The 19,578-nt window shown below is 47.1% G+C and overlaps 1 protein-coding gene across 1 annotated transcript in view; it reads right to left on the reverse strand.

Moving 5' to 3' along the window:
* metap1 (methionyl aminopeptidase 1) overlaps positions 1-19,578 on the reverse strand; it is a 35,099-nt gene that overhangs the window by 5,651 nt on the left and 9,870 nt on the right. Inside the window, exons 4-6 of the mRNA XM_056295250.1 lie at positions 17,166-17,226; positions 2,439-2,530; positions 2,180-2,263 (exon numbers count right to left, since the gene is read on the reverse strand). Coding sequence (XP_056151225.1) covers positions 2,180-2,263; positions 2,439-2,530; positions 17,166-17,226 — 237 coding nt within the window. The remainder of the gene's footprint in view (positions 1-2,179; positions 2,264-2,438; positions 2,531-17,165; positions 17,227-19,578) is intronic.

The following is a 19,578-nucleotide window of genomic DNA, read 5'->3' on the forward strand; positions in this document are numbered from 1 at the left end:
CCATGAATATCACAAAAAGAATCAGAGACAAGAGACAACCTTGGCGGAGTCCGACACCCACCAAACACGTGTTTGCCTTTGTGCTGAGAATGTGGACACAGCTCTCATTTTGGTTATACAAGGACCAGATGGCTGGCTGCTCCGGTACTCCATACTACCGCAGTACCCCCCCAACCCCCCCACAGAGCACCCCGGGGTACACGGTCGTAAGCCTTATCCAAGTCCACAAAACACATGTAGACTGGCTGGTCAAACTCCCATGCCTCCCTCAGCACTTTTGCAAGTGTCAAGAGTTGGTCCGTTTCTCCACAGCCAAGATGGAATCTGCATTGTTCCACCTGGATCCGAGGTTCAACAATCAGTTGGAGCCTTCTTTCCAGCACCCTAGAGTTGACTTTCCCAGGGAGGCGGAACAGTGTGATGCCCTGATAATTGGAGCACACCCTCTGGTCCCCTTTTTTAAATATGGTAACCACCACCCCAGTCTGCTACTCCACAGGTAGTGTCCCCGACCTCGATGCGACACTGAAGAGGCGTGTTAGCCAAGACAGCCCAACAATGTCCAGATCCTTCACAATCTCAGGGTGAATCTCATCCACACCTGGTGCCCTGCCATGGAGGAGCTTCTTAACTACCTCAGGAACCTCAGCCAGGGATATGGGTGGGGCTTCCCCCAAGTCTTCAGACTCTACCTCCTCCACTGAGGATGTGTTAGCCGGATTCAGGAGTTCCTAAAAGTGTTCTTTCCACTGCCCGAAACATCCCCAGTCCGGGTCAGTAGTTCCTCTCCCCAGCTGAACACAGCCTGAGTCAAGCCCTGCTTCCCCTTCCTGAGTCACCAGGTGGTTTGCAAGAACTTCCTTGAGGCCAACCGAAAGTCCTTCTCTGTAGCCTTGCCGAACTCCTCCCACACCTGAGTTTTTGCTTCCACGATGCCGGAGAAGCTGGCCTCCTGGTACCTGTCTGCTGCTTCAGGAGACCCTGGGCCAACCAAGCCTAAAAGGCATCCTTCTTCAGCCTGACGGCTTCCCTCACCACCGTTGTCCACTTAGGTTGCCACCTCGACAGGCACCGATGACCTTATGACCACAGCTCCTACCTGCCGCATCTGCAATAGAGACTTTGAACGTGGCCCACCCAGACTCCATGTCCCCAGCCTCCCTTGAGATACACGAGAACTTCTTCCGGAGTTGAAGACCTCACGGACAGGGGCCTCTGCCAGACGTTCCCAGTTCACCCTCACTACACGTTTGGGTTTGCCAGGTGTCTCTGGCAGCCTTCCCCACCATCTGATCCAACTCACCACCAGATGGTGATCAATTGATGGCTCTGCTCCTCTCTTAACCCAAGTGTCCAAAACATACAGCTGCAGATCTGATTATATGACCACAAAGTCTATCACTGATCTTCGGCCTAAGGTGTTCTGGTACCAAATACAGTTATCAACTACCTTATGTTCGAACATGGTGTTTGTTGTGGCCAATCCATGACTCACACAGAAGTCCAATAACAAGGCACCGCTCGGGTTCAGATCGGGGAGGCCATTCCTCCCAATCACGCCCCTCCAGGTTTCTCCATCATTGCCCATGTGAGTGTTGGAAGACCCCAGGAGAACTATAGAATCCCCAGGCGGAACCCTATCCAGGACACCACCCAGAGACTCCAAGAAGGCCGGATACGCCAAACTGCTATTTGGTGCATAAGCACACACAACAGATAACAGAGTTTGTTATTAGAATACATTCCGGTATTTTATTTACATTACTATTTCATGTCCCAGGCCTCGGGATTGTAATTCTTTTTTGTCAAAATATGGTCTTTCCTGTTCCTTAAAATCTGTATTAACCTTTAAAAAATACAGCCTTTTTTCTGCCAGCATTATCTATAGTCTAAAATCTATCTAAGTGCTCAGAAGAGAGAAATAAAAAGTTACTGGACCTGGATATCACTTTTTGTCAAGTGTTTTAGGAATCCCACAGTGGGATCACTTATGACATGCTGTTTACAGGCTTTAGAAACAGCACAAGACCTTGAAGCTTTAAGAATCTGAAGGACATGGAAAAAGAAGTGAAACACAGCATTCCATCTGCCCTATAAACGGTCATTGATTTGTCCCTGCGCATGTGTGTGTGTGCGGGCGCGCGCTCATGTGTGTGTGTGTGTGTGTGCGCACATGTACCAGATGAACAGCATGGTCAATTTCCTCAGTGGTTACACCAGGTTTCACCATCATGGCAGCAATGTCCAAGACTTCTCGTGCCAGCTAAAATACAAAACAGGTCAAAAGAACACATTGCAGCAAAAACACACAGCTGGCTCTCAGAAATTGTGATACCAGTGCAACAACAAATGGAACTATGACAACAGCACTACAACACTGAAACATGTTTGTCAGCAGGTTTAACACAAAACAGAAACTGATTTTTTTATTCTGTTACCTTGCACACCACTCTCATGCCTTCGATTTCTTCAGGAGACAGAATCTTGATCTGTGACGTTCCCTTTAAAGACTGCTCTGACTCAGACATCCCTGTGGGAAGGAAACAAAGACACTTACCATCCAGCGGCATCATTCAATACTTACTGTAGCTGCTTTTCACAATTGTTACGATCTATTTAAACTGACATTGGCCTTTAACTCTTGACTTCTCATTGCTTCAGTGAAACAAAATTTAAAAAGTAGATACTTTATTGTTACTGTACATACATACAATGAAATTCATTCTCTGCATTAAATCTATCCTCTATACACACGCATTAGAAACAGTGTACACAAGGAGCACTGGGCAGCCACGGTGCAGTGCCCAGGGAGCAACTCCAGTTCTTTTCATCGCCTTGGTCAGGGGCACAGGCAGGAGTATTAACCTTAACAGGCATGTCTTTGATGGTGAGAGGAAACCGGAGCATCTGGAGGAAACCCATGCAGAAATGGTGAGAGCATGCAAGCTCTTGTCTTGATGCATGCTCAATAATCCAGGTAAAGAAATCCCAGAAAGCTGAATCAGTTTGTCTGGACACAACGTTCAGTGGGAAAAAGGTGTCATCACTCATCTAAGTGATCGCTCCAGTATCAGCTGAATGCAGGTATCCCCACCCTTACTAACATCAAAGTTGCATAATGACTGAAACTGGCACAGTTGGGTCACAACATGCAAATTGCTGTGATGATTAATTAGAGTTAAAATGGCCATCTGTATTATGCAGAGGATTGGGGAATAGTTGCAATCACAGCACTGTAAGATGGTGACAGATGTACTCTTAGCCAACCCCCTTGGTTCAGGGATGGTCGTTCCCTCTTCACATAGATGGCCTCTTTGACTCCCCGTTCAAACCACCATTCCTCCCTATCAACGATGTGCACCTCCTCATCCTTGAAGGAGCGGCCCCTTGCCTGTAGATGGATGTAGACTGTCCTGGCCTGATGAGGTAACTCTCCTGTGTTGTGCCATCCTCTTCACCAGCATCTGTTTTGTTTCCCCGATGTACAAGTCACAGCATTCCTCCCGGCACTTAACAGCATACACTGTATTGCTCCATTTGTGCCGGGGGACCTGATCCTTGGGGTGGACTAATTTCTGGCGCAGCGTGATTTGGGGTTTGAAAGCAAACGAGACGCGGTGTTTGAAAAATATGCGTCTCAACTGTACCAACACTCCCGCCACATACGGACTCACCACTGGTTTATGCTTAGACAGCTGTTGTCCTTCTGCTCTTCTATTGGCTGGTGCACTGTGTGGGCGTCTTCCTGGCTTCGACAAATGCCCAGTTAGGATAACCACACTTAACCAGGACCTGTTTAATGTGGGATCTCTCCCCTTCCCCAGCCACTGTGTTGGTGGGGACGTTGTCAACTCGGTGGTCCAGCGTCCTGATGATGCCTAGTTTGTGCTCCAGTGGATGATGAGAGTCAAACCTTCAGTACTGATCAGTACGTGCTGGTTTATGGTAAACATCAACAATCAAATATTCCTCATCACCAACTGTAAAAGAAGGCTGACCTGTCATGTTCCACATCCTCCCTGCTGAACTTGATGTGGTGTCCGCAGAGTTAATGTGATCGGTGAAATGTGCTACATCCTGAGATTTAATTTTAACCCAGGTGTCGTCCACACACCTGAACCAATGGCTAGGTGGTGTCCCTGGATAGGACATCAGAGCCTCTTTTCCACTTCCTCCATATACAAGTTGGCCACTACAGGGGAGACTGGGGAACCCATAGCACACCCATGCCTCTGCCTATAGTACTGCCCCCTGTATGTGAAGTATGTGGACTGAAGACACCGCCTCAGCAGCAGATACACTTGGTCAGTGTTAAGGGTGGTCCTATTGCTAAGGGTGGGGTCTTTTTGTAATTTCATATGGACCACCTCCACTGCTTCATCAAAAGGAAGGCACGTGAAGAGAGACGTAACATAATAAGAGACTATCGTTTCATCCACCTCGCATAATGATGTCCCTCACCTTATCCACATAATCCATAGTATAATAGATGCCAGAAACTTACAGGTGCTATAGGTCACTGAGTTAGTCATACAAACAATAGACCGTAATGGCACATCCTGTTTATGTATCTTAGGTAATCTATACAGACAAGGTGTAGCTTCCCCTGGGTATAATATGTGGTACAACATTGTGTCAATAGCATTGTCCTGTTCTAACAGCTTCAGACAATCTATCACCCTTTCCTTGTAACCACTGCCTGGACCTCGTTTCAGGGGCTCATAAGTATTCATGTTGCTAAGTAACGTCATAACTTTCACCTGATTGTCTGGTTTAATACAACGATGCATCTGCCTTTGTCTGCCAGAAGGATGATGATGTTGTTGTCCTTACTGAGTCGTGACAGCTTTCCGCTCATCTCTCCTGATGTTGGATAGTGGCACCTTCGCATTGCTGAGGCAGGAAACTTTCGTCTGTAGTTTCTCCGCTTCCGGGTCCGTGTTGATGTTTTTACAGATCGCTGATTCCATGGCTGTGATCAGTTCCACTAGCTGCATTTCCATCAGCATGATGGCAAAATAGTATAGTATACTGTACTGTACATGTTGTATATACTGTACATTGTACACATACTGGTACAATCTGTCATGTACACCTACCTAAGGCATGGAAGTAAGTAACCTGCTAACATCTATGTCAGCATCTCTGATATATTCTCTGCACCACTTTATTGCCTCATATTTCGCCTGTATAAGTCAATCCTAGTATATATATCTGAAGATTGTTGAGAGAGCCACGAAACCAGAGTCAGATTCCATGTGTGTGCAAACCTACATGGCCAAAAAAACTGATTCTGAAATAGTCACTGTTTGCTATAACCCTGTTTTGCTGACAGCTATGCACAAGGAATGGGGAGTAATGAAAGTAATGATCTCCAGTGCATTTTTGAGTTACCCTTCCATTTCATGGGGCTTAATATTTGAATTCCACAATATTTCCAAGGAGGGCGGCATGGTGGCGCAGTGGTTAGCACGGTCGCCTCAGCAACAAGGTCCTGGGTTCGAGCCCCGGGGTAGTCCATCCTTGGTGGGTCATCCCGGGTCGTCCTCTGTGTGGAGTTTGCATGTTCTCCCCGTGTCTGCGTGGGTTTCCTCTGGGTGCTGCGGTTTCCTCCCACAGTCCAAAGACATGTAGGTCAGGTGAATCGGCCATACTAAATTGCCCCTAGGTGTGAACGTGTGTGCGTTGGCCCTGCGATGGCCTGGCAGCCTGTACAGGGCGTCTCCTCGCCTGCTGCCCAGTGACTGCTGGGATAGGCTCCAGCATCCCCGTGACCCTGAGTAGGATAAGCGGTTTGGATGATGGATGGATGGATGGGATATTTCAAAGGACCCGTCCTAGTTTTTATTCCCTGACCTGAATCCTAGTTAGGTGACTTACCAGATAAAGTCTGGCATCCTAAACTTAATAAGTTAACAGAAATACTCCACGTTCAAGCCCAAATTTTAAGTCTGACAACATCAAGGAGGACTGCCCAGAGCCAGCATAACTGGTCCATGTCATTATAACTAATACAGGTTAGAGCATCGTGAACGGAACAATCTCTCATGGTGAAATTTTACTTTCACCTTTTTTATTTAACAAAATCATAATGATGCACGGATACTGCTTTTTCACTACTGATACTCATTTTAATGCATAAACATTCAGTATCAGCTCATACAGCGCGCCATTCAGGACCGTTTTGTTTTACTGGATGTTCTCGGCTTGGACCATTACCGGACAAAAATGGTTATGAAATGGTGCACGAGACACCTAATGAACTATCCAAAGAATCCAAAATGCTGTTCGTGAACTTGATTTGCTTTGGTTTTGGTCAACATTGCCACACACTTGTGGTATGTTATTTCAGTACTGTAAAAATGCTCACACCACCGATACGATACTTAAGCCTGGTATTCGCCTGACAGAGGCATCTGTGCAGTCCAATCTGTCACGTTATCATACTTTAGAATTAAGAGTAGATCACCGATTATTTATTCATTTATTTGCTGATTGTGGACTACAGGGAGAGAGGGGGGAGGCTGGACCCCGTCACCATCAACAGGACTGCTGTAGAGAGGGTCAAGAGCTTCAAGTTCCTCAGTGTCCACATTACTGAGGACCTCACCTGGGATGAACACACCAGCCATGTGGTGCTGTGCCTTTTTCACCTCAGGTGACTGAAGAAGTTCGGCATGGGGCCCAGGACTCTACAGGCTTTCTACAGAGGCACAACCGAGAATGTCTTGCCTGGATGCATCACCGCCTGGCATGGGAACTGTACTGCCCACAACTGCAAAACCCTGCAGAGGGTTGTGTGGACGGCCCAGGACTCCTGATGATGTGGGTTTCCCTCGTTGTGTCAGCAAAGCCCGCACGGTCATCAAACACCCCAGCCACCACAACTAAGGACTGTTCCAGCTGCTACTGTCAGGCAAGTGGTACCGCAGCCTCAAAGCCCGGACCAGTAGGCTCCATAACAGCTTTTTCCACCAAGCAACCAGGCTTTTGAACAACGAACATTAAGGACACTAAGCCTGGTGCCGGACTGACTGGTACTGACCTGTGGTCTTCAGCGGATCATCAGTTTAAACCCACTCAGACAGACGTAGCTTGGCATACACAAACACATATGCAAACAACTACAAACACATATGCACATTTATTAAGGCTGGGCACGCACACACACACACACAATCCTACATACACCCAGGCGCTGCTCCACCCCCTCTGCTGATCCGGGGAGGGCTGCAGACTACCACATGCCTCCTCCCATACATGTGGCGTCACAAGCCGCTTCTTTTCACCCGACAGTGAGGAGTTTCAGCAGGGGGACGTAGCGCGTGGGAGGGTCACGCTATTCCCCCCAGTTCACCAACCCCCCGAACAGGCGCCCCAACTGACCAGAGGAGGCGCTAGTTCAGCGACCAGGACACATACCCACATTCGGCTTCCCACCCGCAGACACAGCCGATTGTGTCTGTAGGGATGCCCGACCAAGCTGGAGGTAACACGGGGATTCAAACCGGCGATCCCCGTATTGGTAGGCAACGCAACAGACCACTACACCACTTGGACGCCCATTTATAAACTTGTTTTATTCCCCTTCTGGTGTTTCAGGTTGATGGTAACGGTTTTGAGGTAATCTGATACTGGCCTTCATGTGTTCTAATCCTGGTTCTGTTACTTCATCACGTTTCTTAGAAAAGAATTGGTTGAATTCAAATGAAGATAAAAGGAAGCTGTCACATTTTTTTTTTTTCATTTAAAAGTCAAGGGGTGCAGAAGGAAGCTACTGTACTCTCCATCCTCAGGGAACTTGTCTCTTGTCTGGGTAACCGCACAAGAGGGTATAACCACTGGACATGGTGGCCTAGACATCCCCAGCACCAACGACCTATATTGCGGTAGGCCAGGTGTTTGTAGCAACTGAAGGAGAAGTAAAGGTGCAAGTGTGTCTAGCAGTAAAGGCTTGGGCATGTATCAGAATCAGAATACTTTATTCATCCCGGGGGAAACTGGGTCTAACAAAAGGTGACAAATAATAACTAAGGTTGGGCATCCGGGTAGTGTGGCGATCTATTCTGTTGCCTATCAACGCGGAGATCGCCAGTTCGAATCCCCGTGTTACCTCCGGCTTGGTCGAGCGTGCCTACAGACACAATTGGCCGTGTCTGCCGGTGGGACGCTGGGTGTGGGTGTGTCCTGGTCGCTGCACTAGCGCCTCCTCTGGTCGGTCGGGGCGCCTGTTCATGGGGGGGAGGGGAAACTGGGGGGAATAGCGTGATCCTCCCCCGCGCTACGTCCCCCTGGTGAAACTCCTCACTGTCAGGTGAAAAGAAGCAGCTGGCAACTCCACCTGTATCGGAGGAGACGTGGTAGTCTGCAGCCCTCCCCAGATTAGCAGAGGGGGTGGAGCAGAGACCAGGACAGCTCGGAAGAGTGGTGTAATTGACCAAGTACAATTGGGGAGAAAAGGGGGGAAACCCCCCCCCCTCAAAATAAATAAATAAATAATAAGAATATATGCACCGCAGCTGCGTGGCATCTTCATCATATAACCACACCTCCCCACAAGTTACAGTTCAGCAGAAATGGTAAATACCATGTGACTGCATTCACTACTACTACTACTACTACTACTACTAGTTTTGGCTGCCCCCGCTAGGGGTCGCCACAGCGGATCATCCGATTCCATTTCTTCCTGTCTTCTGCATCTTCCTCTGTCACACCATCCTAGATGTCGGCACGTTGGACGCAGCGGCTACTGTGCCTCCCTGTTCAGTGTTGTGTTTTCTTTGTTATTTATACGTTAGTTTTAAGTTTATTTACAAGTGTAGGTCATGTGCTCTTCTACAGCCGTCAGGAACTTTTAAACCTCAGAACGGATTACTCACTTCCCTCCACCATCACGGACAATTTCCCCATCCATATTATCCGCTCACCGGCCTCGCAGTGGAAACACTGCCCCCGTCGGCAACGCAAACAAAAGAGGGGGAAACGTGGCGGGCTACATGCTAACCTAAGTAGCGCTCCCGTCAAAGCCTCCCTCCCCAGCATCTTCATGGCTAATGTCTGATTGTTAGCTAACAAAAGGAAACACTGCCCCCGTCGGCAACGTAAACAAAAGAGGGGGAAACGTGGCGGGCTACATGCTAACCTAAGTAGCGCTCCCGTCAAAGCCTCCCTCCCCAGCATCTTCATGGCTAATGTCTGATTGTTAGCTAACAAAATGGATGAGATAAGACCCAGGTTGTCCTCTCAGAAAAGGCAGCAGAACTGCTGTCTGTTGATGTTTACGGAGACTTGGCTCAACAGCAACATAGCCGACTCGGCAGTCGAGCTAGCGGGCCGCACAGCCTTCCGTGGCGACAGGACAGCGGACTCCAGCAAGATCCGCGGAGGAGGTTTGAGTATTTATGTCAGTAACTCTTGGTGCAACAATATAAAGGTCATTGAAAGGCATTGCTCTGCTGATCTCGAGCTCCTTATGATTCAGTGCAGGCCTTTTTACCTGCCCAGGGAGCTAACGGCCATTACCATCGCCGCTGTATACATCCCCCCACATGCTAATGCTAAGGTAGCACTTAAACAGCAACAATGTGCCATCAGCAGACAACAGACCAAACACCCAGACAATGCCTTTATCATACGTAGTGATTTTAATCAGGCTAACCTCAGGGCTGTATTGCCCAAATTCCATCAGCATGTCTCCTGCCCCACTAGGGAACAAAACACCCTGGACCATCTCTATACAAACATCAAGGACTCAGACAAAGCTACTCCCTGCCCTCATCTGGGGCATTCTGACCACCTCTGCCTGTTCCTGGTCCCAGCCTACAAACCCCCAATAAAACGGGTCAAGCCAGCAGTAAAGACAATCACTGTCTGGCCAGAAGGAGCAGTCTCTGAACTCCAGGACTGTTTTGACAACACAGACTGGAGTATTTTTGCACATTTTTACACCCATGGCTCCCATATAGACATTAATGAACAGACATCTGCCATACTAGCCTACATTAACTTTTGCACTGAGAGTGTCACAACAAAAAAAATCAGTCCGCACCTTTCCAAACCAGAAACCCTGGATGACCAGTGAGGTCCAGCAGCTGCTGAAAGTCCGGGATGCAGCGTTTAAGTCAGGTAACTGTGAGGCCTACAGCGCAGCCAGATCCAACCTCAAAAAGGGCATCAGAACAGCCAAACATAAATATTCCCTACGTAGAGAGGACCACTTTCACAATAACTCTGATCCCCGGCGAACGTGGCAAGGCATTCAGTCTATCACAGACTACAAAAGCTCCAATAGCGGTCCCACTGTTCATGATGCCTCCCTGCCAGACGAGCTAAATCATTTCTATGCCCGCTTCGACAAGGACAATACTGACCCAGCCACAAAAATCCCCAGCCACCCAGAAAGCCAGGTGTTCACTCTATCGATCGCAGAGGTCAGAGAATCACTGCGCAGAGTGAACACACAGAAGGCTGCCGGACCAGACGGCATACGGGGCCGGGTCCTCCAAGAATGTGCCGACCAGCTGGCTGAGGTCTTCACAACTATATTTAACCTTTCACTGTCCCAATCCATAGTCCCGGTATGCTTTAAGACCACCTCTATCATTCCTGTCTCCAAGAAACCAACATCCACATGTCTGAATGACAACCGACCCATAGCACTCACCCCCATTGCCATGAATTGCTTTGAGAGACTGGTTCTGGCTCACATCAAAAAACATTATCCCCCCCCCCCCCCCCCCACACTCAACCCACATCAGTTCGCCTACCATCCCAAAAGGTCTACTGAGGATGTCATTGCCACTGCCCTGCACTTTGCTCTGACCCACCTTGAACTTAACAACACATACATCCGGATGCTGTTTATAGATTACAGCTCTGCCTTCAACACTATCATCCCCGCCAAACTAACCACCAAACTCCTCTCCCTTGGCCTCAACCCCTCCCTCTTTAACTGGACCCTGGACTTCCTGACCAACAGACCTCAGTCTGTTAGGTGACCACACCTCCTCCGCCCTGACCCTCAGCACAGGTGCCCCTCAAGGCTGTGTTCTGAGCCACCTCTTTTTCTCCCTCTTTACCCACGACTGCCTGCCAACTCACCCTTCAAATGTTATAGTTAAGTTTGCAGATGACACCACAGTCATTGGCCGTATCACCAACAATGACAAGATGGCCTACAGGGATGAGATTCAGCACCTCACATCATGGTGTACTACCAACAATCTTGTCCTCAATGTGCAGAGGACGAAGGAGCATATTGTGGACTTCAGGAGGTCTAGAAGCTGCAGCCACTCCCCCATACACATCAGTGGGGTGGAAGTGGAGCATGTTTCCAGCGTGAGTGTGAGTCCACATCAGCGAGGAACTTTCCTGGACATTAAACACCCAGGCCCTTGTGAAAAAGGCCCAACAACACCCGCATTTCCCGAGGAGGCTGAGGAGCGCCCGTCTGTCCCCCAAAACTCTCACCAACTTCTACCACTGCACCATAGAGAGCATCCTGGCCATCTGCATCTCAGTGTGGTACGGCAACTGCACCTCAGTAGACCAGAAAGCTCTTTAGCGGGTCGTCAAGGCAGCCCAGCATATCACCGGTACCCAGCTCCCAGCCATAAAAGACGTTTATCACAAACGCTGCCTTCGAAGGGGTCTCAGCATCCGCAGAGATCCCACCCCCTCCAACCATGGACTGGTCTCCCCCCTGCGCTCTGGGAGGCGCTACAGGAGCCTCAGAGCCCGCACTACCAGGCTCAAAAACAGCTTCTTTCCACAAGCTGTTGCCTACCTGAACCTGGCTACCCACCAAATGTCTGTAGATATTTTAAAATATTTTGTACTCTTGTTCTTTTTTAACTTATTCTTAGCTTTTGGTCTTCATGTGTGTATATCTTATACTGTGTTTGCTGTGTTTGTCTGTGTCTGTCTTGCACTGTTTGGAGAAGCCACAGCCTTCATTACATTTTTAACATGTGCCTGCACATTGTTTTTAATGATAATAAATTGAATTGAATTGAATTACATGTCCTCCCTCACCACATCCATAAACCTCTTCTTTGGCCTTCCTCTTTTCCTCTTCCCTGGCAGCTCCATATTCAGCATCCTTCTCCCAATATACCCAGCATCTCTCCTCCACACATGTCCAAACCACTGTCCAAATCTTGCCTCTCTTGTTTGTCCCCAAACCGTCCAACCTGAGCTGTCCCTCTAATATACTCGTTCTTAATCCTGTCCTTCTTCGTCACTCCCAATGAAAATCTTAGCATCTTCATCTCTGTGACCTCCAGCTCCACCTCCTGTCTTTTCATCAGTGCCACTGTCTCGAAACCATATAACCTAGTAGCTGGTCTCACAGTGTCACCTTGTGACTAGTGTGTCTTTAAAAACATGCAAAGTTGGTCTTGGCAGTCTGTGATGTAAGCAAAGCTTGATAACAGCTGGAGCTCATAAAACCAATAATGCATCTATCTGATTCAGATGTGCCAAACAATCAACACTGACAGTACAATTTACAACTGTTCATGGTGGCTCCGTCTGTCTGTCAATATTGATAGGTGTGCTGGCACGCCTACATTAAATGGACCCACCACTAATCTTATGAGCTGCAGCCGTTTATCGTGCTGTACTTACACCAGAGTACCAGGACCAGCCTGGCATGTTTTTAACCTTTGAATGGTGTTTGACCTGTAAATGCCAGCAAACTCCCTAAAATGGGCTTGAGTTTACTTGATATATCAATGATCCAAGAGACTCCAACAACTCTGCTCATCAACGCCAGCTGGCCCCAGCACAACTCTTGCTGACCCACAATCACAACCAACTTTGGTTGTCTTGTATGCAAACTGTAGAATTGTCAGCGGATATAGTTTCACCTGCAAAATGAATCTCCAGTGGGGCATACGTTTTCATAACCACACTACTGAAAATGGAAAAAAATATTTTTGACCACCATAATAAGAGGTGGACAGCCCGGCTTCAGAAAGTAAAAGTCCGACCATGTATTTGTTCTAGCCATTCACTGAACAAGGTGATTTCACTCTGCCTGGCTGAAGAGTTGTGCTAATTAAGTTCAGCTGGTGTAGTGTATGGGTGGAACAAATACGTGACAGGACTTTTACTTTCTGAAGCAAGGTTGTCCACCTCTGGTACTAGTCTGTGATTTTGTATACGGGAGAAACAAGCAAAGACAATTTGTCTGGTCTCACTGCTCACATTCCCTTTTTTTTTACCCCCCCCCCTTTTCTCCCCAATTACCCCACTCTTCCGAGCCATTCCGCTTGCTACTACACCCCCTCTGCCGATCTGGGGAGGGCTGCAGACTACCACATCTCCTCTGTTACATGTGGAGTTGCCAGCCGCTTCTTTTCATCTGACAGTGAGGCATTTCACCAGGGGGAAGTAGTGCATGGGAGGATCACGCTATTCTCCCCAGTTCCTCCCCAAACAGGCGCCCTGACCGACCAGAGGAGGCGCTAGTGCAGCGACCAGGACACATACCCACATCCGGCTTCCCACCCACAGACACGGCCAATTTTGTCTGTAGGGACGCCCCACCAAGCTGGAGGTAACATGGGGATTTGAACCGGCGATCGCCGTGTTGGTAGGCAATGGAATAGACCGCCACGCCACCTGGCCACCCGTCTCACTGCTCCCATTCCTAGCAAAACTCTTCAATGAGCAACATGGAGTCAGTTTCAGTGAAGAGACCACTCCACTGAAACTGCTTTTTTTGGAGTAATTCAAGCGCTCCACTTCAGCACAGCTGCATCCAGGTCTTCAGAGGGGATGCTGATAGAATCGGTCAAAAATTGGCAAAAAGAAAAATCTGGACGAAAAAAAAAAAACAACAAAAAACGAGTAAACTGAATATGGGGAAAAAAATAAAAGGAATTTCATTGTGCCATAACACACTCCCTAACTCATCCCCAATATTGATTTTCATTAACGTTTTATGTACAACCAATCATGAAATTATTCGATCCGTTTCATTGTGCCACTAGAATTTAGTTCATGTCTACCAACCCTTGCCCTGCTGGGAGTCTTTGGAGCATGTTGGAACACATGCATCCTTTGACTAACCAGGCATACCAAATAATGATGGATTACATTGATATAGTGCTTTATCTAGACACCCAAAGCGCTTCACATTGAAGGGGGAAAACTCACCTCAACCACCACCAATGTGCAGCACCACCTGGGCGATGCACTGCAGACATTTTGCACCAGAACGCTCACCACACATCGGCTTGAGGTGGAGAGGGAGGAATCATTGAGCCAATAACATGGGGGATGATTAGGTGGTCAGATGGAGAGAGCCAGGTTGGGAATGTTGCCAGGACACCGGGGGACCCCCTACTCTTTGCTATAAGTACCATGTGATCTTTAATGACCACAGTGAGTCAGGACCTCGGTTTAACGTCTCATCCAAAGGACGGCATCTCCTACAGCGCAGTGTCCCCGTCGCTGCACTGGGACATTGGCTTCTTTTTTTTTTTTTTTAGGACCAGAAGGAAGACTGCCCCTTACCAGTCCACCAACACCACTTCCAGCATGTCTTCATGCATGCGCAATAATCCAGGAAGGAAAATCACGGAAGTTTGAATCAGTTCATCCGGAAACAACGTTTATTGACAGATACGTTTCATCATCATCATCTAAGTGACCTCTTCAGTCTCAACTGACTGCAGGTATCCCACCCCTATAAACAATACAGTGGCATAATGACCCAAACCAACGACCAGTTTCATATGCAAATATGGGCGTGTCCTACTTGTTGCACGCCAGAGACATCGGCAGACAATGGACAACGCCTTTAACAGCAGACAAAGAGATGGATGCCAGACACATGCCGGCAATGTGGACAGGTGGGTGAAGAATCTGCCCGACAGACAACTCACCCAGGCGGAGAAAGACATCCTTGCTAAGGGGCTGAATTTTGCTGTCACGCCGAGGGAAATCCTACTAGTGGGACTAATCACACAACATCGCGGCCCCGGAAGCGAAGCAACTGCAGGCGAAAGTTTCCGCCTGCCTCAGCAATGTGAAGGCGCTGCCATCCAACATCGAAAGCACTCATGACTCTCAGTAAGGACAATAACATCATCATCCTTCCAGAAGACAAAGGCAGATGCACTGGTGTATTAAACCAGACAGACTATCATGAGAAAGTTATGATGCTACTCAGCGACATAAATACTTATGAGCCCCTGAAACGAGATCCAGGCAGTGGTTAGAAGAAGAAGGTGATAGATGGTCTGAAGCTGTTAGGACAGGACAATGCTATGACACAATTTTGCACCACAGATTATACCCAGGGGGAGCTACACCTAGTTTATATGGGTTACCCAAGATATGTGATATAAAATATAATAACGTGCAGGAGGATCATGCTATTCCCCCCGGTTCCCCCTCCCCCCCCGAACAGGTGCCACAACCTACCAGAGGAGGCACTAGTGCAGCGACCAGGACACATACCCACACGTGGCTTCCCACCCACAGACACGGCCAACTGTGTCTGTAGGGACGCCCAACCAAGCCGGAGGTAACACGGATTTAAACTGCTGATCCCCATGTTGGTAGGCAACGGAATAGACCGCTATGCTACCCGGACAACCCCTTGATTGATGATGTTTACCGTAAACCAACACATACTGATCAGTACTGAAGGTTTGACTCTCATCATCCACTGGAGCACAAACTAGGAGTCATCAGGACACTGGACCACCGAGCTGACAACGTCCTCACCCACACAGCGGCCGGGGAAGGGGAGAGGTCCCTGGTTAAGTGTGGTCATCCTAACTGGGCGTTTGTCAAAGCCAGGAAGACGCCCAAACAGTGCACCAGCTGATTGAAGAGAGGAGAAGGACAACAGCTGTCTAAGTGTAAACCAGTGGTGATTCTGTATGTGGCAGGAGTGTCGGAACAGTTGAGACACGTATTTTCCAAACACCACATCTCAGTTGCTTTTAAACCCCAAAAGACACCGTGCCAGACGTTGGTCCACCCCAAAGATCCAGTCCCCCGGCACAAACAGAGCAATATAGTGTAGCTGTTAAGTGCCAGGAGGATTTTCGTGACTTGTACATTGGGGAAACTAAACAGACGCTGGCCAAGAGGATGACACAACACAGGAGAGTTAACACGTCAGACCAGGACTCCACAGTCTACACCATCTACACAGTCTACACCATGTACACAATCTACACCATCTACAGGACAGTGGCCACTCCTTCAAGGATGAGGGGTGCACATCCTTGATAGGGAGGAACACTGGGTTGAGCGGCGAGTCAAGAGTCCATCTATGTTAAGAGGGAACAACCATCCCTGAACCGAGGGGAGGGTTAAGAGTACATCTGTCGCCATCTTACAATGCTGTGATTACAAACATTCCCAAATTCTCTGTGAATAGTACACATGGTTGTTGAAACTCTAGTTAATATCACACCCATATTTGTATATGGAATTGTTTGTTGGTTTCGGTCGTTATGCAACTGCGCTGTTTATAAGGGTGGGGACACCTGCAGTCACTGTATTGTTTATAAGGGTGGGGACACCTGCAGTCACTGTATTGTTTATAAGGGTGGGGACACCTGCAGTCAGTTGAGGCTAAACAAGTCACTTAGATCTGTCAATAAACGTTGTATCCAGATGAACTGATTCAACCTTCTTTGAACCACTTCCAGCAGCATCTCAGTTTTCCCGGGAGGTCTCCCATCTATGTACTAGCTAAGCCCACACCTGCTTAGCTTCTGTCATTCGGCAGAGCCAGGGTACATGTTGGTATGGCTGCCGGCTGAAAACAACATTGTTGAGTAAGACTCTTGACAGGCGCCCAAATAGTGTTTTATTATTTGTCACAGTGTTTCAACTGTAAATTTGTCCACAATTCATTCTTAACAAGGATATTGAAGTTAAAAACGACTCAAGTAGCCGTCGAGTTTTGCCTCAATCTATAGGAGTCAAGATTTTATAATTGATCTCACTGATGATATATGGCCCTGTGATGGCCTGGCGGCCTGTCCAGGGTGTCTACCCTGCCTGCCTGCCGCCCAATGACTGCTGGGATAGGCTCCAGCATCTCTGTGACCCTGAGAGCAGGACAAGTGGTTTGGATAATGAATGGATGGATGATGACATATAGTAATATTAGTGAGAGAGAGTGTGGTTACCTCGTGGGTGATCAGCATAGTCAGGTCTTTGGATGTCACTGGGCACATGCTTCATGGGAGTCTACAGCAGTAACCAATAAGACAAGGGTTGAATTCTTAAAATACCCAATTCAAATTTAAAAAACAAAAAACCACAAAAAAAAAACCAAACAATTCAATTACTTTTGATGGATATTTTAGAATTAAATACATAATAAGCAAATACACAAATTCCACAAATCTGAACACATTAAATTTACAAATAAATGAAAAGCAATTGTGACTATCTTCCTAACATTTACATCTTTCAAACAGACATTTCTAAACCCAGTTTTTATTTGTGAATTGAAAAGGCATTCGTGGATCTCAATTCCAGATTTGTATTTTACACACAAAGTTTTCAGACAAACTGCACCAGTGCTAACGAAAATCCACTTGTATCACTCGGCCATTTTCAGATAGCACTTGATCGTCTGCATAAGATGTCATTTCCGCATTTCAAAGTAGGAGCACGCCGTCTTTCTATAAGCTGTTTTTTTTTTTTTTACCAAATAATCAGCGATAAGTAATGTGCATTCGTTATTTTATTGTGTTAATGTGACACTGAGTATTAGTGTGTGTTTATTTGTTATATCTATATTATCTAGCAAATACTTTTGTACACTCGACAAAAAAAAACCTCATTGGATGAACTCAGCTAAATTGTGGGCAGGATTTCCATTCAACATACTATGTAGCCCCAACTAAGTACAGTCATGTAATATAATTTAATTGAGTTAGTCCAACTCATTTTCATCAAATACAGTTAAAATAAAATAATTACATTAACTAAGTGAAAGTAAGTTACGTTTGTTCAACTAAAACTATAATTGGAAATTAAATAAGGTAAAAAAAAATTTGATCCCCCATTAAAGACACATGAAACAAAACGTGGTTGAGGATTTTTTATGGAAAATGCTGAGATTCAAATTCAAATAAGACTCAAGTTTGTTTGTTATTGTGCATGTGAGTATGTTTAGAGCTGGTCAGTATTGGGATATAATCTGGATATGTTGATATGGGGGGTGGTATTGGTGGCGCAGTGATTAGTGTGGTCGCCTCACAGCAAGAAGGTCCTGGGTTCGAGCCCAGGGGTAGTCCAACCTTGGGGGTCGTTCTGGGTCATCCTCTGTGTGGAGTTTGCATGTTCTCCCCGTTTCTGTGTGGGTTTCCCCCGGGTGCTCCGGTTTCCTCCCACAGTCCAAAGACATGTAGGTCAGGTGAATCGGCCGTACTAAATTGTCCCTAGGAGTGAATGTGTTTGTCGGCCCTGTGATGGCACTGCGGCCTGTCCAGGGTGTCTCCCCGCCTGCTGCCCAATGACTGCTGGGATAGGCTCCAGCATCTCCGTGACCCTGAGAGCAGGATAAGCGGTTTGGATAACAGATGGATGGATGGATGCTGAGACAAGTTCAGCATGGTCAACAACGATCATTCATGACACTAGAGATAAATGGCAGCTTGAGAAGGGTGGAGGGTAGAGTCACACTCAAGTAGTTAGGATGGGGAAGTGAAGTGGGCAAACTTTCCATGTGCAAACACTCACTCTAGTCCATGAAATTCCAGTCTTAAATCCCCATCAACCGTTATTTCGTCAGGGAGGAGCAATTACAGTAAGTTGCTCCACTCACCATGGCTGCATATCATACATTCATCATTACATTTAAACAGAAGCTTGCAGCCATACGTACAAGTTCAGTAAATTACAGCTCCCGGCCTGCCTCTGTGCAGCTTAGTCAATTCTTTCAAATTGTCAGACCAAGGGAAACATCCATGAGGTCATTGATTGTTGTTGGGCATTGACTGGGAAGATGAAAGCGAAAATACAAAACAAAATCTCCCAAAAGGTCTGATAAGGAAACTTGACAATGTACTTTGTCACATGGTGTTCACCTCTAATGCAAACAGCTTGCTTTTCAGCTGCTGTATCTTTGCATTCAGCTTGTGCCCATCCAAATTCATTATGACCTCTTGTTAAAACTCGAAGTTGTACTTGAGGTTTTCTGGAAAGCTTAGCTCAAGGGCATAAATGAGCCCAAACAGCATGATGAACCCCATGACGACACTGCCTATGTTATTCAGGACTTTAATGCCTTTGACCACAATTCCCATGTCTTCTGGCTCCCCATCCCCATCTTTTCGGATCGCGTAAATGCCCATGACTATGATTGCAATTTCCCTCCCTGCATCCTCAGCGTCGGAGGCCTGAACAACACAAACACTAATATTACGTAAAATGCTTAACATCACTAACAGAAAAAGATATACAAAAATATAAACACGCATTCTTGCTTGTTTATATTTAATATTCTAAGACAAGTGATAACTCTCTTGTCATGATTAAATATGTTTGGGTTATGAATGCTTGCTAGCTAGCTAATTATCCTAGGTTGTC

Source organism: Lampris incognitus, chromosome 16 (genome assembly GCF_029633865.1).
Source record: "Lampris incognitus isolate fLamInc1 chromosome 16, fLamInc1.hap2, whole genome shotgun sequence".
Taxonomy (NCBI): domain Eukaryota; kingdom Metazoa; phylum Chordata; class Actinopteri; order Lampriformes; family Lampridae; genus Lampris; species Lampris incognitus.